Consider the following 21,526-nt stretch of genomic DNA (forward strand, 5'->3'; position numbering starts at 1 on the left):
GGGGTGCTGTGTATGTGTGTGTATACACAGGCTCACTCACTGCAACACTTAACCCCATAATTTTTCCACACATTCCCAGACCTACATTACAAACTCCAGAGCAGGGTTCTATCTTCTTAGTCCTTGTAGTCTTTACCATATAGGCAACCTAGCACACATTTAGCATCAGCAAGAGCATAGAGCAAAAAATCTAGAACTCTTGCGGCACCAACTTGCTGAGCAGCAGGACAGTCCATTGCCCCTTTAAGTCAAGGGGTCCTCTTCTGGACAGTGGAGACAACAGGACAGCTATGGACACATCTGATGTCTACTATGGATACTTTGAAAAGCCCAGCAGACAATGGAGCTTCTGGGGGACACAGTTGCAGCTAGAGAAGGAAGGAGCAGTCGAAATCCAAGGACATAACTTTATTGGAAACGAGGAGTGGGGGGTAGGAGAAGACTAGGAATCAGGCTCTGTGGCAGGTGGTGGCTTCTCATCATCAGGGGGACAATCAATGAAGTCAGCCAGCATGGCAGCTGTGTCATCCTGCTCCTTTTAGGTACAAAGACACAAAATTCCAAGTCACACACGCACACGTACACACACAGAAGAGTGGGTCAAGCCGGGGACAAACACAAGCAGCTGCCATCCCTACTCCTTCTCCCGCACCCGCCTCCCCGCCCTCCCTGCACGCAGCCAGCCCCGCTCACCTTCTCCTGGGGAGCTGCTGCCCCCGTCTCGGCCTCCATGTCTTCTGTTGCGGACGTCTCCGGTGGTGGTACCTTGTCATCCCCACCCTCAGGCCCCTCTTCCAGCAGGGCTGGGGGAGCAGAGGGTTCCTCTTCAGCAAGCTCCTGAGGGGGCAGCCCTGCTGGGGGGCTCCCCGCCCCCCTCTCTGGTGCCCCCTGGGAAGGGAACATCTCAGGCGCCAGCAGGGGGGCTGTCTCGGCCCCGAGCTCCTCCCCCGCGCCCGGCTCCTCCACCTCGAGTAGCAGCCCCGGCTCAGGCTCGCACTCCAGAGGCACCTCGGGAGACGCGGCTGGTGGCAGCGCTGGGGGCAGGCTCGGGGGTGCAGGTCCGGCCCCTCCTGCCTCCCCGGCTGCTGAGCCAAACTCCAGCTCTTCTCCCTCCTCCAGCTCCTCCTCTTCCTCCTCCTCCTCCTCCTCCTCTTCCTCCAATTCACCCTCCTCTTCCTCAAATTCCTCCTCAAACTCCTCTTCCTCCTCTTCCTCTTCAAAATACTCTTCCTCGTCCTCTTCTTCTTCCTCAAAGTCCTCTTCCTCCTCTTCCTCCTCTTCCTCTTCTTCCTCCTCCTCCTCCTCCTCCTCCTCCTCTTCTTCATCACTGCTGTTGATATTAATAACTGTCAAGTCTTCTTCCAGGGCTGAGGGTCCTCCCCCACCAGGGGTCCCTTCAGGGACCAACTGGGGTGGTGGCAACGTCACAGGGCCGGAGACAGGTGGGGGAGGGGGTGGGGGGAGAGGCCCCGGGGCCGTGGGCAGCTCCTCGGGCTCCTCCTTGGCTGGCCCTGGAGAGGAGGCTGCTGGGGGCCCAGGTGGAGCTACCGGCGGGGGCGTGGGGCCGGAGGGGGTCGGAGGTGGCAGGGGCAGAAGCCCCTCAGGGACGATCACGACGCTGTCGTCAGAGTCGCTTTCCAAGGAGATCTCCACGTCGGACACCTCCTCCTTATCATAGTGGACAAAGGCCGGTCTGGGCACTCTCCCCCCAAAAGTTTCATCTGCGGGCAGAGCAGGTGGGGGAGTGCCACTAGGGGCAAGGACGGGGTCCTCACTGGAGCCTGGCCGGTGGTTCTCAGGGCCAGGAAGAAGCCGGGGAGGTACAGACACCAGGCCTGGGACAGAGAGGCCTAAGTGGTTGGCTGTGGCTGCAGTTCCAGAGCGTGCTGGGGGCAGTGGGCCCGCCGGAGGCAGGGGGCCTACCGACGGCACTGGGCCCACTGAGGGCATGGAGCCCACTGAGGGCATGGGGCCCACTGAGGGCATGGGGCCTGCTGAGGGCATGGGGCTTGGGGGATGGAAGGGGGGCGCCCTGAATGGGGACGGGGCCTCTGGAGGAGGAACTGGGGCAGGTGTCGGGCACGCAGGGCCCATGGACTGTAGGGGAGGAACCCGGGGGTGGGTCAGAGCAGCACAGGTGACCAGTGCTTCTGAGCAGAAAGCAGAGACCTGAGGACAGAAGAAAGAGTAAGTGTAGCATCAGGAATAGAGGGTTCATGGCACGGGAGAGGGAGGGCCCGTGGGCACCAGAAACAAGTGAATCCAGAAACCAGAGAAGTGGACTCAGCTGCAGTCAGCAGTTACCTCAAGGCTGTCTTCTCTCTGGCCAAGGGAAAAGGCTTGCAGGGCACAGGCGAGAGGAGGTGGGCAGCGAGGAGACGGTGCCAGCAGCAGAGCCAGCAGCAGGCGGTAGAGTTCACGGCGGCAGCGGGAGCTGGTATACGGGGAGCTGCCTAGCGCCTCACCCTGCTGGACACCCATGACCAGGGGTAGGACCAGATCGTGCAGCCTCTAGAAGGACACAGAGCACACCTAACAGCAGTGCCAGACCCCCCAGCCCTTCCCGGCCTACTCCCAGGCTTGAACAGATGCACCTCTGGGGCCCACTCCATCCCCACCACATACAGAGCAATGCCCCCCCCATCTCCATGGGTACCAGGCCCCACTCACCCTGTGCGTCTCCTCCTTGATGAGAGGCCCACACATAAGAATGGCCCGGCTGAGACCTGGGGAAAGAGAATGTTGTCCAAAAGGCAGGTTACTAACAGGAAGACAAGCAAGGGCTTCAGAGATGCACAGGGCAAGGTGAGCGCCCAGCTCTGCCCCTGCCTAACTCGGACAAGTCACTCAACTTCTGTAGATTTGTTTTCTCCACTACAAAGTGTGGACCATAAAGTAACTCTATTGTTGGCAGTATCTAAGTGAGATGATATAGGTACATTATGAATGTGTATTTATGTATCTGGGGAGGGCTGGCCCTCTTCTTCATTTGGGGTGGGTGGCAGGCAGTGAAATGTATGGGACCCAAAGGGAAGTCACCCGATAACTGCACAGCGTGACTGCTTCTGCTTCCAGACTAGCGACTGTGGGAAGCAGGAAGCCCCACTAAGCAGCCTGCGTGGGGAGAATGTGAGCTCCACAGGGCAGGGATTTTCCCACACTAGCTCAGTACCTGACATGTCGAGAGAACATGCAAAGGTAAATGAGACCCCAGAGGGGCAGCATGCATGACATGAACCCCCTCTCTCACAGCAGGATCCAGACTCCACCGGCAGCCCTGGTAGTTACCCAGCTGCTTCTGCTCCTTCTTCCAGCTTCTCTGCAGGCTTGAAACTGGTTCTGTATTTTATCTACAATCTCCACTTCAACCACCAGTTTGGGATACCATGCCAGGCCTTTTCAGAGCCCCGAGGGTGCAGGGCACAGGCCTCACCCACCTCTCAGCGCAGATGCACACACATCGCTGTTGGCATTGCTATCGCCCTTCCGGTGGCTGGGCGGGGCTACTGCCTCCCCTACATCCAGCTTTAGCTTCTTGGGGGCACTGGGCTTTCCGGTCTGCAAACCCCCATCAGGGCTCCCGCGGGGACTGCGCAGCTGGTGGTGGAGGGAAACATAAGTTACATACACAGGCCAATAGGAAGGCAGAACAGAGTCAGGAGCCAGCTTTTGGTGAGGAGGCTCATCTGGACGAGGGGCACAGGATGAGAGCCCTGAGACAAGGGATGAGGCTTCACTCACCTTCAGGGCATCAGCTGGCGGAGAGATGTCACTCAGCAGGTGGGTGAGTAGGGCCTCCCCCGACGCTCCTCCCTGAAGCACTCCTGCTGAGGCCCCACACACCTGCACCCACAGCTCTAACACAGCATACACCTTGGTCCGCATGGTGCTGTGGGGGAAGCAGAGAGCAGCCTGCAAATGTAGAGTTAGCAGGCCAGACCTGCCTCCCCTCCCTTAGCACTCCCAGCCCCCCTGCATCCCCTCACCCACCCTCTCCTCTGTATGCCTGTCCTTGGCGGTCACCTGTAAGGCCTCTCCTGGCCTGGAGAGAGGGTATCCCTACCAATGTTCCAGGCATTGAGGACCTGGGGAAGCAGGCGGATGATCAGGGCCCCAAAGCGCAAGAGCCGGGCTCCACACCTGGGGGTGAAGACAGAATGCTGACCCCCGCTCCCAGCATGTCCCAGCCCCTTTATGGCACCCTGCCCGATCCCACTCACGCGAGGATGAGCGCAGAGAGCAGGTCCAAGGCTTCAAGGTGGACAGAGGGCAGCAGCAGTAATCGCAGGGGACCATCTCCAAGCAAGCTCTGCAGAAAAAATTGTCAAAATACAGAGTGGGGTTAGGAAGTGAGAGAGAGAGAAATGGACACAGAGTAGATGTGACTAAATACGTGTGTGTACACAGGTAAGGAACCCACACCCAACCCCAGCTCTCCTGACATCAAAGCCCCATCTTCTAAAACAGACCCTGAGAGGAGGATGAGGGGAAGGATGGCTGAAGCTCTCAGCAATGATTCCGCTGACCCCAAGTTCAGCCCCCCCCAAGGAAGTATCTGCTACAAGTGTTGCCCCAGTATGTGTGTGAATCCACTCTGGCATGCACGTGTGCCAAGAGAGGCACAGAGAACAATGGCATTTGGACAAAAGAAAGGAACGGTTGTCCTCAGGGACGACATCATTTGGGAGCCTCAGGCCCCACCCAGCTTTCCTGGTTGCCCTGGGTCCTGAGGAAGGAAGAGCTGTGGACAGACAAGCTCCACTTACAATATTCTTGGCACTGATGCTGAGGGTCCGACAGATGACATCCAGGATTTCCTGCACAGGGACGGACACGGGAGCCCCAAACTCAGAGCTAAAGAGAATCAGAGCAGGGAACCCTCAGCAAAGGCACCCCAGCAGGACTCCACACCCACCCTCAACCTCCTTGCTCATGAGGAAGGTGACACCCCTGTCTCAACCCATCCTGCTCCCTCCAGCACTCACTCCCACACCTGAGCATGAGTCCCAGGCAGCGGGCCAGTCCAGAAAACCTCTGCCGAAGCCGGAGAAGGACATGGGCATCGCCATCCTCTGAGGGGGAAAGCAGCATCTCCACGCCAGGGCCTTCATACTGCAGAGGAGCTGGACAGAGAGCACACCCCCCACACTCGAGATCTTCCTTCCAGCCCCTTGCTTTTCCTTGGTGGTGGATGACACACCTCTATGCTAATGCATTTTGCCTAGAAATCAACTGCCCTGCCTCTCTGGGCCGCCTTCCTGGTTCCCTCCGACCAAGTTCCCCAACCACTCTGCTGCTGCCCACCAGCCATAGTTCCTACCTGTTTCTGCTCCCTCGTACAGGGCCCCTAGCAGGCTGTGCAGTGAGGCCAGCAGGCTGTGCAGCTCCTGCTCCCAGCTCTCAGTGTGCTTCAGGCCCTGGGAAAAGCCAGCCCCTAGAGAGGGCAGCCTGGAGTAACACTCGCAGGCCAACTGCAGAGAAAAGAAGCCTGGTCAGATGGGAATCTGGCCTAGCTACAGAATCCCCTGGCCCCACTGATGTCCAGAAAGATGGGGATCAAAGAGCTCGGGGGTGGGGGTGGGGAGTGGAAGGGAATAATGACATGGAAGGACAGAAATGGAAACACCAAGGCAGAAGTCATGACTTGCATGTTCTATGTATGTTAACAGGGAGAAATAGTAGGGAGAACATGGTCCAAAAGCAGTTAACAGAAGGAACAACAGAGAGAGAGAGAGAGAGAGAGAGAGAAGCTCCAGCTTAGAACCCAGACTCTCCATCTCCCTCCTTTCCCTTTACCTGCTGGAGCTGAGGGCTCAAGGCATCTACCCGAGACAGGAAAAACGAGGCCAGCTTGCCCTGGGTCAGGGGGAAAGAGAGGAGGAGGCTGGTGAGTCAGCTCCAAAGGCCAGAGATTACAGTGCATCCATTCCCAACAGCAGAGCCTAAGCCCAGGCCTCTTTCTCTCCCACAGACACAGGAAGCAAAGCACACTAAAGAGGGTCCCAACCCAGAAGCAGCCACGCCCCCGCGGTCGAAGGGCATCCTGAGTGTTAGCTCTCATCCTCAGCCTCCCTGCTCCTGGGGGAGTCTGGCCTGTGCCCCACAGACACTGGACTCCCTCCCACCAATTCCTGCCAAATGACAGTCATCTCCCTCAAGCCAAAGGATGCAGAAACAGAACACTGAAAAGCAGCAACCCCCCACAACAACCCCAACTCCCCGCAGCTTTAACAAGAAGTGAGGGTCCAAACTGGGAAACGAGGCTCCAAAGAAGTCAGGACTGAACAAGGCCAAGAAAGAAGGTTGCTGAAACAGAACTAAAGCGGTGCATCTCAGAGCAGCAACAGGCCACAGGCCAGCAAGCAAACATTTACTCTGTCTGCTATGTGGAGGCATTAACCTGCGGCCACGATTTATTTGGGGGTAGAATCAAAGGGGCCTATGAACACGGACAGAAAGAATTTCTTAATCATTTTCTCTAACCTGTAAGTAGAAGGTAGTGTTTCTTTCAATTGTAAAAATGTAGGCAAAAAGCCACAGCAGTACCTCTGACTATCACCAACAGAAATCGCTTACTTTCTTTTCCCATTATCACTGTAACAGGTATCTTGAAATATCACTCACATGCATCACTGACTTGAAATTTTAGTAGTTAGGAGATCTGCGGCTAGATCCTATTATTTGACTTAAAAGAAACACATACAACTCTATCACTATTTTTATAACTACAGATTTCACCAGAAGAGGTTTCCCTTGCAATTTCATGTGTTTTATGAATTTAAGAACATTCTGAGAAGGGATCCATGAAACAGAAAAGGGTAAGAATACTTAAAGGAGCAATACAACAAGGAAAGGAACAGGATTCCCACCTTCAGTGGAATCCAAGAGTTAGTCAGGAAGACAGACAGTGCACGGAAAACAGTAAGCGGGAACCAAGTGTGGCACGGTACCAAGAGGGGGACAGTGGGCGGCAGGCAAGAGGGACTGATGCTGGAGGACAGGGAACAGCTGGGCTTAGAAGGGGAGATTTCAGAAAATGAGACCAGAGACAGAGTAACATTGTGAGAAAGGCTGCAAAAGCAGAAGATGCCCACGGAGCAGACCGGGGCCTCAAATTCCAGGCTAGCAAGTATGGACCTTCCTGGGGGTGGGGGCTTCACATGCACAAAGGTAAACTTCCAGAAGACAGCAGAGAGGAATCGGCAGTGGCCGCTGCAAGTGGCAGGGGAGCAGCAGGGTAGCAGCAGGGGCAGCAGGCTCTCATTTGGCTCAGAGACCAACTGCCCAGGGACTCCCTCCCATTTATCCTGTGGCAGGAACCACATCTGGTTGTCCACGTTACACTTCGGGATTCTTACTGACCATGAGATAAGCACTGTTCTAGCTGATCTCAGTGGAAGAGAAGACTTAGAACCACTTCCCTTGGAAAACACTTTCACCTCTAATGTGGTAAGGTTCAGAACCCTTGAAACCAAGAACAATAACCACCCACAGGTCTCCTGATTCTCTGGCTTCTCCAAGGATTATATTCCTTAGAGAGTTGCCAAAGCCCAAACTATAGTGGCACTCAACCCTTTGGGCCAACTTACTACTCACACTTTCCCAGAGACTCTGGCTCACAAAAACTGGGCCAAGGCCAAAAGTAGTCTCCTTATGTGACTGCAGTAAAGCTGAGTGCAGGCACACAGCTCTGACCACAGGTCTGCCCCCAGCGACCACCAAACAAACCAAGTAATGGCTCACTTAGGACATTTCACTTGAAATGCGCACACATACACACATGTGCACACGCACAAACAGCACGTCCTGGGTGTCTTTCATGAGTGGTGTTAGTCTTCCCATTCATTCCAAGGAACTGCTACTCAATTTGGCACGAGGAGGGGAACTAAGGCCCGTACAGGACTGACTTCACTGGACTCAGAACACTTGAATTTGGGAGGAGTACTCCTGAGCTTGGAGACTGCAACCGCCCTGGGAGCCTCTGGGATAGAGAGCAGATAAAACATTCTAAAAGGGCAATTATCAGTTCCCTAAGTAATGATCTGCAAGATTTTTCAAGTATGAATTGCCCCTGGGGCCTTTGCATGAAACAGATTCTTATCTGACATGTTGGCAACAGACAGAGCTGAAATCCCCAACAGGGAAATTCTCCAGATGACACTTCACTCTCAGAGAAATAAAGGCATACATACATTGCAGCAACATATGAAAGTTTTGTTGTTTAGTTTGATAAGGGTATTCCAAAAGCATGCCAGACTTCCAAAACTAGATGTCTGACAAAAGATTATGAATCACACATGAATTCTCCTGACCATTAACCATGAAAATTAAGAGGCACTAGCAGAGAAAACTACTTGTCATTCTAGTCTGATTATCTCAATCTTGACCCTGCAGGTAACACTCAGTTCTCCTCCCACTTTCACGGAGGGATGCAGGTAGATACAGATAACCCCAAATCGAGCTGAATCAAAACAGTAAACCCCCATAAATGTTGACAACTGAGGAGTCAGGGACAAAAATCAAGCCTTTGTAATTTGAGAAGTTAATTTACAGAGCATTTTAGAAGGCAGTTTTTACTGAACTTAAAAACTTTAGTACAAAAACTTTACTGAACTTCAGTAAAATCCATGAAATACTCCAAATGCCTTCTTGACCATGTCCTGCCCTGCCTACCCAAAGATTCTATTACCTGTCTTTAGTGGCATATGAAAACAAAGAATCAACAAGGAAATGAACCCACATTCACTGAAAAATACCATCTGCTGTTAAATACTGCAAGGAACCAGTTACCAAAGCCTCGAGACACCACTCCCAGATCACAGCACACATTCCTACGGAGCTTCGCATTTAGCTCATGATCCTCTAGCCACTATCACCTCATCAGAGCTAACATTACTGTTGAGGTCTCTCTGCCAATCCTGTCTAGTTCTTCTGGGGAGTTTGGTTTAATGGGAAAAACACAGGATTAAAGAGCAAAAACATCTGGCTCACACCCTGGTTTTATAAGTACCAGATAAATAAGCTTGGATTAAATTAGTTAAACCCCTCTGGGCCTGTTTCCTCCACTGTTTGATTGGTGACATCAACTCCACAGAATTACTGTAATGACAAAATGAGACAACATATCTTAGACACTCAGCAGGTGCCTGCTGCATAGTGGTACCTACTAAATGCCAATTCTCCTTGTTTTTCTGATTTGGTCACAGAACCACATGATCTTACTTTTTTTTAATTTGAAGTATCACTGATAAACAAACAATCTTATATTAGTTGCAAGTATACAACACAGTGGTTCAACAGTTACCCATACTATTAAATTCTTACCCCTACTAATGCATTACTATCTGTCAACACAGGAAGATGTTACAGAATTATTGGCTATATTCTCCATGTACTACCATCCCAATGAACAACTTTTAGTATAATGGAGAATTTTTATACCCCTTTATCCCCCTCACCCTCCCCATGCTCTTACTTTCAAGATAATATGAATGGCAAACTCCCCTTACCTGATAATAGTGATGGCTGACACAATTAACCACATTAGTTACACAAAAAATTATTAATATGCCACTAAGTCCAGTTCTCTATAGATTCGTACTTCCATCTGAGTAAAGGGATGCCCAATGGTTTGGCAAATGGTGATGAGCATAACACGATGAGAGAACATTCCATCTACAGAAGCACACCTATTTGTTTTAGGTTATAGCTTGCAGGCAGTTATATTGCAAATAACAAATATGCCAAATATCAACGGCCCTTTAGCTGTTACTGCTTTTGCAGAATAGTTAACCATTCGTATTTGTTATTGTATCTTCTTGAAAATAAAACTAATACTTTCACAGGCCCCCTCCCTCACCTACACCCTGCTTGTCTGACCTAATACGGTTTTGCCGTATTGCCATCTTGTACAGGTCATAACAACTTGGGGGAATGGGTGGGGAAATGACAGAGGGTGCAAAGTGAGGAATCTGAGGAGAGAGGAGTGTTGGGGAAGCTGACATTAAGTCAGGAAGGCTTCCTGGAGGAAATCACAAAATAAAATAGCCGAGTAGAAAATGGGCAAGGCTTTCTAAATGTACGAAGAAGGCAGGGAAGAAGAGGAAGGAGCCCAGGGTTAAGTGCCTGGGCTTTGGCATCAGAAATATGTCCCAATCTCTAAGGATCTTAGTCAAGTTACTTAACTTCAATTTCTTTATCTGTGAGGATTAAATGAGAATGCATTTATAATGCTATAAGGCAGCATGATTACAGCTGTTAAGATAGGTGACAGACGATCAGAAGATGGGTGTTTAGAAATCTTGGCAGTGGAATCTGAGGTAAGATAGATACCCAGGCTTATGCTGGTGGGCAGAGTTTCCATGAATACTTACTTTGAGAGACCCACAAGCCCGAGGAAAATAGCTCATACAAGCCTTCATCCCCTCCAGTGCTGAGAGCTCACACTGTGGAAAAAACAGGAGGTAAGAAAGGCTCAGAGGGCCAACGCCCCCACAGAACCAATCCCCAGTCCCTGTGCACACCCTCTTCCCATACTTCTTGGCTTCTTCAATCCTATTCCCCAATCACTTCCCATCACACTCTTTAACCCAATCGGTCTGAGTGAAGGCAAGGGCTGCCGGCCACCAAGGGTCTCACCTCTGGTCTGAGGCCCAGCAGGGAGGTGAGAAGGCCAGGGAGGTGGTTCACAGAGATGTCCCGGAAGAGTGTAGGCAGCTGGGCCGCATATCGGAGCAGATCCCTTAGGACGGCCACAGCCAACTCCATTGTGGGGGGCGGGTCCTGGGACTAAAGAGCAACAACCTCACCATCGTCGTCAAGAGGAGGAATGAGAGCTAGGACAACCCAGGCCTTGGAGAAACACCATAGCTGATGCCCGTATTACCAGTAGGAAGAGAGTGCATTAGAGATATTAGTATCCAGAAGTAATATATTTATCCACAGAAAGGACACAGGTGTACATTTTAGTATTGTGGGTATTTTGGGGGTCCCGAGAATTTGGGTGAAAAAAAGTTAAAGTCACACCTTAAAGATCTGACTACCTGGAAGATCTCAAGAGTTTCTTGCCTCTCCCAAACTATTTCCTTGCTAGGAATGGAGAAGATCACTTAGACTGAAAAAGTCTTAGCCACAACAAAACCATAGCATCTCTCCAAGTTTGCTTCTGGCTGGCTCACACCTACCTTGGGACTCATGGAGAAAAAGAGAGTTTGGATTTAGAAGGACTTCCCTAGTAAATTAACACGTATGTAAGGAAAAGCATTCAGCACACACCTCCTGATAGACCAGAGGCCATGTGTCAACGAAGCAACCTAAGAATGTTTACTGAAACAGGAAGACTAGGCGGGCCTACCAACTACAAACAGGCCCTCCCCACCTTCCAGGAATCCCACCGCACTGCTTTCTGGTTAGCACTCTCCACTACTCAACCCTCCCACTACTGTCACCCTTGTTTAGCCCAACCCACAACGCCCCCAAAGCCCAAAGCGAGGAACTCCCACTACTTCCCCCTGCCAAACCTGAAAACTCATCTCCATCCTCACCCATGCTCTCCCTCCCTCCTGACATCAGACCAGGACTCCTCCTCCCATCCAAGGACAACTGTGCTTCAGACAACTGTCTCCTCCCTTCCCAGAACCTCACACTATTACCCAGCCCCCTCTCTGTATTTCCAACCAGTCCCTCTCAAATGGATTCTTCCCACTACAGTTACACATGCTCAGGTCTCTCCCATCTTAAAAATCCTTCTCTTAGATAAGTAATGACTCTAAAGCATCTTAATAAGCTGATAGACAGTGACTGCAATGGAGTGGGGAGGGGGACTTGATAATATGGGTAAATGTTGAAACCATAATGTTGTTCATGTGAAACCTTCATAAGATTGTATATCAACGATACCTTAATCAAAAAATTAAAATTAAAAATAAATAAATAAGACAAAAAACAAACTACTTCTACTTAAAAAAAAATCCTTCTCTTAAGCCGGCACTCCACTTACCCAGCCTCAGTTACTGCCCAATTTCTCTCCCTTACCATTAGAGGTAAAGATCTTAAAAGGATGGCCTATCTTCCGTATTTCCATTCCTCCTCCCATTTACTTCTCATCCCAGGTCAACCCACTGCTCCACCAAAAACACTTTCACTACTATCTTTAGTGACCCTTGAGTCACTAAATCTGATAAATAATCTTCAGTCAACTTTTTGCACCTCAGAGAGACATAAACGAAAACAATTCTCTGTCTTCTCTGAAGTACGCCGCCTCAGATCCCATCCGCCATCCAACCCACAGCCCTGGTTCTGTCCCTTCTGCTGCTGTCTCCATCTCCTCTGTAAGCTCAAACTCCTCCACCTGAGCATTAAATGTGGAGCACCTTAAAATCCAGCCTGTAAAGTACTCAGCTTGAGTATCTCATCCTCATCCTCAGCTTCAACTGCCATTTACATGCTGGGGACTCTTCCTCTTTGTAAACACACTGACTGAAGTCCCCGACCCAGAACCTTCAAGGTTACATCTGAGACATCTGGCCACTTCCACTCTCACCAGATCCGGGGAATGCTTGCTAAGAGGGCTTCTTCCAAATGCCCAAAGCCAAAAACATGGTATTTTCTCCCCTCCCCTCTGAACCTGGCTGTCCCCCTGTGTTCTGAAATCCAGGAGTCATTCTGGACACATGCTCTCCTTTATCCTAGTCCATCATCAGAAACTGTCCACTTTGCCTCTGGACTTCCTGTACTTCTCACCATTTCCACTGCCACAACCCTAGGCCAGGCTACAGTGAATGGCTCCTTTCTGACCCTTTCTCCACACAGCAGCCAGAGTGATATTTCCAAATGAAAACCTGATCATGTCACCACCACCTCCTCAGACCTACTCAAAACCATCCATAAATTCTCACTGTTCCAAGAATAAAAACCAAACTCCTTAACTTGCCTACAATGCCATACCCAGCTTGGTGCCCCATCTCCCTACCTCCCCAGTTGTATCTCACCAACCCTACCATATAAGCTTGCTTATAATTCTTCAAATGGGCCAAACTCCTCTTTACTCAGGGCTTTTGCACACTTAGAAAAATTTCCTAGCCCAATTTACTCCTACTGATAGTTCAGAAAAACCCTCCCTGAACCACTGACCCTGATCACCACCCCAGTCTAGGTTAAATTGTCTTGTTCCATGTTCTCAGACAACTACAGTCTTTTCTTCCACAGCACTTACTACAATTTATCATTTTACATTCACTGTATAATTACTCAACTAGTCTCCTCCACTAAAGTGGGGACCAGAAGATTATGGTCTGTGGATACCTGTTTTAAGATGGTCCACAAGGCAAGAATGGCTTTTACCTTCTTGAAGGGTTAAAAAATAAAGAAAAAATATGCAACAGAAGCCATGTGTGGTTCACAAACCATAAAGCATTTGCTATCTGTAAACATTTAACTCCATACAAAGTCCTCCAAGCACTGTGCTAGACTCAAAGCACCACGAACACAGGGTCTCAGTACCTTGTAGCACTGTCTCCCCAGAGCTTAGCACACAGCCGGCCACATGTACTCAGAATGTTTGTTGAAGAACTAAGTAGAGATATTCATTAAAGGATATGAAAGTAGAAAAGATAGAATGTTAATAGAGGAAAAAAGGAGTAGGCAAAAAAAATAAAAACTGGAAAAAGGAACTTCAGAGATGTCGCTCATTAGAACAGCTAACATGGAAGTGAAACAGTCAGAGGTCAGTGTGTATGAAAGGTCCGATGAATTAAAATAACCCAGTAGATAAAAACATCAAAAAATTTAAAAGGATGTTTCTATTTGAAGTTCATCCTCCCCACTATCGGGAAATTGCTTCTGACTATTCTGTTCACAGAACTAAATGTCCAGGCTGCAGAGAGCCACGGCATCCAGAATGGTGAGTAAGGTATGGGTCGGGAGGCAGCGGCAGGGTGGTGGCAGAATCCTTACCTGTAAGACCTGCTGAATGCTCCGAAGCCAAGAGACACAGTGCTGCTGGAACATCTCTGTGGAGCTCTCCCCAACCAACAAGGACAGCAGACACAGGCCCTCAAACCTCCAGAAAGACATGAGTGAAAATAAGAGGGGGAGGCAGATTCAGAGGAAGCATTTACCACTCTTTTACTCTCACTAGGCTAGCGCAAGGCTCCACCACCAGATCACTGTGGTTTCTACCTTCTGAATAATTGGAGGACTTGACATGAGGTGCAGGCAGCAAGGAAGTAAGGGAACAGAGGTAATCCCAGGGGATGCAGAGGAAACTGAGGAGCCAGAATAGGTGGGATATAAGTGAGCTCCTGAAAACACTGAAACTCTCCAAACTCCCAGGAGGGGAATAATCTCTTGACTCCATGGGGTGGTGACAATGGATGGATAGATGTATGGCCCACTTCCTAAGGAAACATTCCCCTGGAGAAAAAACAGGGCTGAACACGTACCGAGTTTTGACAGAACCAAGACGGGCATTACTGAGACCTACCAACGCCCCAACAGCTGAAAGGTTCTGTAGGAAAGAAAACAGGGAAGTGAGTCAGGAATAGGACGCCAAAGATGCTGGACCATTTCTCCAATCCCTTCCCTGCCCCAGAATCTATGGCGCCTTCTCTACGGTCACACCTCCTTTGAGGCCAAGACCATTCCTCTAGAGAATTTCAGCCTCTGCCCCATTTTCAGTGGGTGACATACACAGCAGCCTGTCCCACACGCTTCCCTCAGTTTCTTGCCTGACCCAAACTGGTGCTATAAAGAGGACAGCCCAGCTCATGCCAGCTACCAGGCTTCAGACAGGTCTCCTGCACCTCTGTATCCCCGGACAGCACCTAGCGCAGAGGAACCATCCAAACACTTGCTGAGTGGACACCCAACTCATCTGCTACCCATCTTCCGGCACCCGCCCCATAAATCCTCTCCTCCTGTTCCTGACTTCCTCAGCGCTGTTAACGCCAACATAAACCTAGTCAACCACAGCCTCCTTCCCTCACCTTCTGGGAGCCTTGGAAGGCTTCCTCTTCAGCCCTCCCACAGTAATTTCACCATCCCCTGAATGGCTGGACTCCTCTCATGGTGCTGTATCTCCCTGACCATATTCATTACTCATGTTTTCAACAGACACATGGTATGCACTGAGTCAGATAAAGGAATACAGAGCTGAATAAGTAAACAAAGTCCCTGCTCTCATGGAGATGTTTACTCACTCAACATTTAACATCTGCTTTGTGCGAGACATTGCTTTAGGTCCTGGAGAACCTAGTTAGAAGGAATTCTAGTTAGAGAGACGGAAAATAAACAAATGGCCAAATAAATAGTATACTGGATGGTGCTACGTGCTGTGGAGAAGAATAAAGCAGATGAAGAAAGAAGTGCCTGGGAAGGGGAAGGGAAACAGTATTTTGTGTGGAGTGGGCACAAAAGCCCCCTCTAAAAAGGCCACTCAAGCAGAGGAAGGTGAAAACAAGACATATTGAAACCCTCACACACTGCTAAGCATGTAAAATGGTGCAGCCACTTTGGCAAACAGTCTAGCAGTTCCTCAAAAGGTTACAGATTAACACATGACCCAGCAATTCCACTCCTAGGTGTATAAAAAGAAGTAAAAACACATGTTCTCCTAAGAGCGAATACACAAATATTTACAGCAGCATTATTCATAATAAGCAAAAAGTGGAAACCACCCAAATGTCCACCAAATGATGGCTAGATAAACAAAATTTAGTATGTCCATACAATGGAATATTACTCGGCCATAAAAAGGAATGAAGTTCTGAGACTTGGATGAACCTTAAAAATATCACGTTAAGGGAAAGAAGCCAGACCCAAGAAGCCGCATACTGTAGGGCTTGTTTATATGAAACATCAAAGTAGGCAAATCTATAGAGACAAAAAGTAGATCAGTGGCTGTCTAAGGCTGAAAGGCAGAGAGGGACTGAAAAGAAATGGGATGTGATTACCAATGGGTACAGGGCTTCCTTTTGCAGTGATGAAAACATTCTAACTGACCATGGTGATAGTTATGTAACTTTGAAAATACACTAAAAACCTTGAAATTGTACACTTTAAGTAGATTAATTGTATGTATGTGAATTATATTCTCAGTAAAGCTGTTTTTAAAAAATGGGGGCATACCGATGGAAAAAAAGAAAACATATTCCAGGAAAAGCAGAGAAAAAAAGCAGAGGATGTTGAGATAATGGCACACTTGGCATATCTGAGGAACAGCAGGAGGTGAACTGTCACTAGAGAAGGGTGAGCAAGAGAGGAAGGAGGAATAAAAACTGAAGGTCCCAGTAGCAAGGCCAGACAGACCCTGTAGAGTCATATAGGCAACTGGTGACTTTCACTCCAAAAAAGATACAAGCCAGATTGTGAACCAAGATGGTGGCATGAGTAGAGCAGCGGAAATCTCCTCCCAAAACCATATATATTTTTGAAAATACAACAAATACAACTAATCCTAAAAGAGAGACCAGAAGACACAGGACAACAGCCAGACTACATCCACACTGGCGAGAACCCAGTGCCTTGCAAAGGGGGGAAGATACAAGCTGCGGCCCGGCGGAACCTGAGCGCCCCTCACCCCAGCTTCCGGTCGGAGGAGAGGAGTCAGAGTGGGGAGGGAGAGGGAGCCCAGGACTGCTAAACACCCAGCCCTAGCCATCCACACCAGAGCGCAGACACAGTGCGTGCGTGGGGGTGCTGAAAACTAGGGAAACAGGACAATAAGATCTGTGAGCAGGTCCCTGCAGCCGGCGCCCCGGGGACAAAGAAAAGCAAGTGCTTTTTGGAAGTCTTAAAGGGACAGGGACCCCACCGCTGGACGGAAGCATCCCGGGACACTTAGCCCAGCAGCTGGGAATCCTGGAGAACTCTGGGCGTCCGAACCCCCGCAGCGCAGCTCGGAGGCCCCTCACCACGATAAACAGCCTCCCGCCTGTTCCCCCTCTGAGGCAGCTCCACCATATTGGAGCAGCAGCCTGAGGCAGGCCATGCCCACAGCAACTGCAGAGCTAAATAAACTCCATAGCAGCCGGGCAAGATCAGAAGCCCTGTCTGCACCAAGCTGCCCAGCACAAGCCACTAGAGGCCACTGTTCACCCAGGAGAGGAAGGCCACAAACTGGCAAGAAGGGACTTTCTCTTACCCAACACATGCGCCAGCTCCCCACAAATATATCTATTGCCATGAAAAGGCAGAAGAAATTGATACAGACCAAGATCACAGAGGCAAACCCTGAGAAGGAGATAGACCTAACCAGTCTTCCTGAAAAAGAATTAAAAATAAAGGTCATAACCATGCTGATGCAGCTGCAGAGAAATATGCAAGAGCTAAGGGATGATGTCCGGAAGGACATTACAGAAATGAAACAATCTCTGGAAGGATTTATAAACAGAATGGATAAGATGCAAGAGGCCATTGATGGAACAGAAATCAGAGAACAGGAACGCATAGAAGCTGACGCAGAGAGAGATAAAATGATCTCCAGGAATGAAACAATATTAAGAGAACTGTGTGACCAATCCAAAAGGAACAATATCCGCATTATAGGGGTACCAGAAGAAAAAGAGAGAGAGAAAGGGATAGAAAGTGTATTTGAAGAAATAATTGCTGAAAACTTCCCCAAACTGGGAGAGGAAATAATCGATCAGACCATGGACATGTACAGAACTCCCAACAGAAAGGGCCCAAGGAGGACAACACCAAGACACATAATAATTAAAATGGCAAAGATCAAGGACAAGGACAGAGATTTAAAGGCAGCTAGAGAGAGGAAAAAGGTCACCTCCAAAGGAAAACCCATCAGGCTATCATCAGACTTCTCAACAGAAACATTACAGTCCAGAAGAGAATGGCATGATATATTTAATGCAATGAAACAGAAGGGCCTTGGACCAAGAATACTGTATCCAGCACAACTATCATTTAAATATGAAGGAGGGATTAAACAATTCCCAGACAAGCAAAAGTTGAGGGAATTTGCCTCCCACAAACCACCTCCACAGGGTATTTTAGAGGGACTGCTCTAGATGGGAGTACTCCTAAGACTAAATAGATGTCACCAGAGAAAATAAAATCACAGCAAAGAAAGCAGACCAAACAAATACTAACTAAAGGCAAAAAATAAAATCAACTACCCACAAAAGCAGTTAAAGGAAGCACAAAAGAGCACAGAATAAAACACCCAACATATAAAGAACGGAGGAGGAGGAATAAGAAGGGAGAAAAATAAAGAATGACCAGACAGTGTTTAAAATAGCTCAATAAGTGAGTTAAGTTAGTATGATACTAAAGAAGCTAACCTTGAACCCTTGGCAACCACGAATCTAAAGCCTGCAATGGCAATAAGTACATATCTTTCAATAATCACCCTAAATGTAAATGGACTGAATGCACCAATCAAAAGACACAGAATAATAGAATGGATAAAAAAGCAAGACCCATCTCTATGCTGCTTATAAGAGACTCACCTCAATCCCAAAGACTATAGGAACAAAGAAAGACTGAAGGAACACAACAGCAGCAGAATCATAGAACCTAAGAATGGACTAACAGTTACCAAAGGGAGAGGGACTGGGGAGAAAGGGAGGGAAGGGAGGGATAAGGGCGGGGAAAAAGAAAGGGGGCCTTACGATTAGAATGTATAATGTGGAGGGCCATGGGGAGGGCTGTGCAACACAGAGAAGACAAGTAGTGATTCTACAGCATCTTACTACGCTGATGGACAGTGACTGTAATGGGGTTTGTGGGGGAGATTTGGTGAAGGGGGGACCCTAGTAAACATAATATTCTTCATGTAATTGTAGATTAATGACAACAAAATTAATTCATTAATTTAAAAAAAAAAGATACAAGCCATAGGGAGAGAGGACATATGGGCAGAGGAGTGATATTAACTGACATAACTTATCTTTTAGAACATATCAACAATGCTTGTGTTGCCTTGCTTAGAAGACAGAAGCAGAAAGAAGTAAAAGGCTATTGTTAATAATCCAGAGAGAGAGATGATGCAGTTTAAGAGAGGATGCTAATAAGAGCCAAGATATGGAAGCAATCTAAGTGTCCATCAGTAGATGAATGGTTAAAGAAGATGTGGTGCAGAGAGGATTAAAGTGGCGGCATGAGAGGTGAGACAGAGGCTTCCTCCTAAAACCACATCTAATACAAAAATATAATCAATATGACTAATCCTGAAAGAGCAACAGGAAAGATAGCTGCGCCAAACTGCATACACCTGGAGAAAAAATAAACCTCACGGAACAGGGTAATGTACCAAAGCTGTGGCCTGGCTGGACCCAAGCCCTTCCCCCACACCAGCTCACTGGCGGGAGGAAGAGAAACGGAGCGGGGAAGAAGTGGAGGCCTGGGACTGCTGAATACCTAACTCAGGAGATCTGCTCTGGGAGCACAAACCTACATTTCACAATGCTTTCATGGTACTCTCGTGATTAGGGGGTTGGGAAGCAAAGACAGGCAGAAGACCTGGAGAGACTGAGATTCCAGCCGCCTGTAGAAAGCAGGGATCCATATCTGGCTGCTCTGGGACCAAAGAAAGGCAGGCAGTCTGAGAGACTTCCTAACAGCAAGAGGGCTGCTAAAGGGGGCAAGGATTGCACAGAGCTTACTGCTCAGGAAAAAGGACAGGTGGACAAAATTGTCCAGGTGTACTCTGCTCAGCAGGTTGGGAACTTTCTCGATCTTCAGGCGCTCCCAGGCTGGCTACACAGCTCAAAGGACCCCCTCTGTGATACGTACCCTACTGCACCTTTCTCCCAGCCAGCCCCACCTGGTCCGCAAACTGGCAAACCCTACATTGGCATTAGACCAGCCAGAGGGCAGCGCCGTCTACAGCAACTACAAATGCAAAGCATAGAGGCTTTACCTGTGTGCTTGGTCCACTGGTTCTGGCAGTGGAGGCAGGCATAGCAGCCAGGAAGCAGGAAACAGCTCTTTCCCCACCCCAGGCACCAATACCAATCCCCTGCGACCCCCAGCATTGCTTCAGGGGCTGAGCAGCTCCAGAGAGTAGAGCTTCTGGGCACTAAAGGGCACCATATACAAATATGAAACACCAAAGAAACCTGGTTCAATGTAAAATTATGAATACAACACCTGAGAAAGATTCAAATGAAATCGATTTCATGAATCTTCCTGAAAGGGATTTCAAAATAAAAATCATTAACATGCTCATGGAGGTACAGAAAAATATTCAAGGACTCAGGAATTAATTCCAATCGGAGATCCAACTGTTGAAGAGCACAATGGAGGGTATTAAAAGCAGATTAGATATGACAGAGGAAACGATATATGAAATAGAAATTAGAGAAGAGGAATACAAAGAAGCTGAGGCACAGAGAGAAAAAAGGATCTCTAAGAATGAAAGAATATGAGAGAACTGTGTGACCAATCCAAATGGAAAAATATTCACATTATAGGGGTACCAGAAGAAGAAGAGAGAAAAAGGGAGAGAAAGTGTCTTTGAGGAGGTAATTGCTGAAAACTTCCCCAATGTGAAACGAACATAGTATCTCAGGCAATGGAGGTGCACAGATCTCCCAACACAAGGGACCCAAAGAAAACAACACCAAGACATATAGTAATTAAAACATCAAAGATCAAGGATAAGGACAGATTATTTAAAAGCAGCCAGAGAGAGAAATAAGATCACATACAAAGGTAAGCCCATCAGGTTATCATCAGACTTCTCAGCAGAAACCTTACAGGCCAGAAGGGAGTGGCATGATGTAATTAATGCAATGAAGCAGAAGGACCTCCAACCAAGAATACTTTATCAGGCAAGATTATCATTTAAATTTGAAGCAGGGAATAAACAATTTCCATATAAGCAAAAGCTGAGAGAATTTGCCTCCCACAAACCATCTCTACACTATATTTTGGAGGGACTGCTATAGATGGAAGTGTTCCTAAGGTTGAATAGCTGTCAAAAGAGGTAATAAAACCACAGTAAAGAAAGTAGAACAGCTAATTACTAAGCAAATGCAAAATTAAATCAACTATCCCCAAAGTCAATCAAGGGACAGACAAAGAGTACAGAATATGATACCTAATATATAAAGAATGGAGGAGGAAGAAAAAGGAGGAGAAAAAAAGAACCTTTAGATTGTGTTTGTAATAGCATACTAAGTAAGTTAAGTTAGACTCTTAGATAGTAAGGAAGTTAACCTTGAACCTTTGGTAACCACGAATCTAAAGCCTGCAATAGCAATAAGTACATACCTATCAATAATCACCCTAAATGTAAATGGACTGAATGCATCAATCAAAAGACAAAGAGTCACTGAATGGATAAAACAACAGGACCCATCAATATGCTGCCTACAAGAGACTCACTTTAAATCCAAAGACATACACAGACTAAAAGTGAAGGGATGGAAAAAGATATTTCATACAAATAATAGGGAGAAAAAAGCAGGAGTTGTATACTTGTATAAGACAAAATAGACTTCAAAACAAAGAAAGTCACAAGAGACAAAGAAGGACATTACATAATGATAAAGGGGTCAATCCAACA

General features: G+C 48.1%; 1 protein-coding gene across 3 annotated transcripts in view; it reads right to left on the minus strand.

Annotated features, from left to right (window-relative positions):
• Window positions 1-393: 393 nt before the first annotated feature.
• Window positions 394-21,526, minus strand: part of PELP1 (proline, glutamate and leucine rich protein 1) — a 51,777-nt gene continuing 30,644 nt past the window's right edge. For 2 of the 3 annotated variants that reach the window (XM_037026810.2, XM_037026809.2), the window contains exons 2-17: window positions 14,442-14,506; window positions 13,954-14,059; window positions 10,639-10,788; window positions 10,374-10,445; window positions 5,797-5,856; window positions 5,321-5,471; window positions 4,994-5,123; window positions 4,767-4,854; window positions 4,221-4,309; window positions 4,024-4,140; window positions 3,742-3,889; window positions 3,438-3,597; window positions 2,671-2,726; window positions 2,305-2,511; window positions 694-2,169; window positions 394-535 (exon numbers count right to left, since the gene is read on the minus strand). In XM_037026810.2, the coding sequence (XP_036882705.1) occupies window positions 443-535; window positions 694-2,169; window positions 2,305-2,511; window positions 2,671-2,726; window positions 3,438-3,597; window positions 3,742-3,889; window positions 4,024-4,140; window positions 4,221-4,309; window positions 4,767-4,854; window positions 4,994-5,123; window positions 5,321-5,471; window positions 5,797-5,856; window positions 10,374-10,445; window positions 10,639-10,788; window positions 13,954-14,059; window positions 14,442-14,506 (3,168 nt within the window). In that variant the 3' untranslated portion in view covers window positions 394-442. The remainder of the gene's footprint in view (window positions 536-693; window positions 2,170-2,304; window positions 2,512-2,670; window positions 2,727-3,437; window positions 3,598-3,741; window positions 3,890-4,023; window positions 4,141-4,220; window positions 4,310-4,766; window positions 4,855-4,993; window positions 5,124-5,320; window positions 5,472-5,796; window positions 5,857-10,373; window positions 10,446-10,638; window positions 10,789-13,953; window positions 14,060-14,441; window positions 14,507-21,526) is intronic. The other variant, XM_037026811.2, reaches the window with a different exon arrangement.

This window comes from Manis javanica, chromosome 4 (assembly GCF_040802235.1).
Source record: "Manis javanica isolate MJ-LG chromosome 4, MJ_LKY, whole genome shotgun sequence".
Classification (NCBI taxonomy): Eukaryota; Metazoa; Chordata; class Mammalia; order Pholidota; family Manidae; genus Manis; species Manis javanica.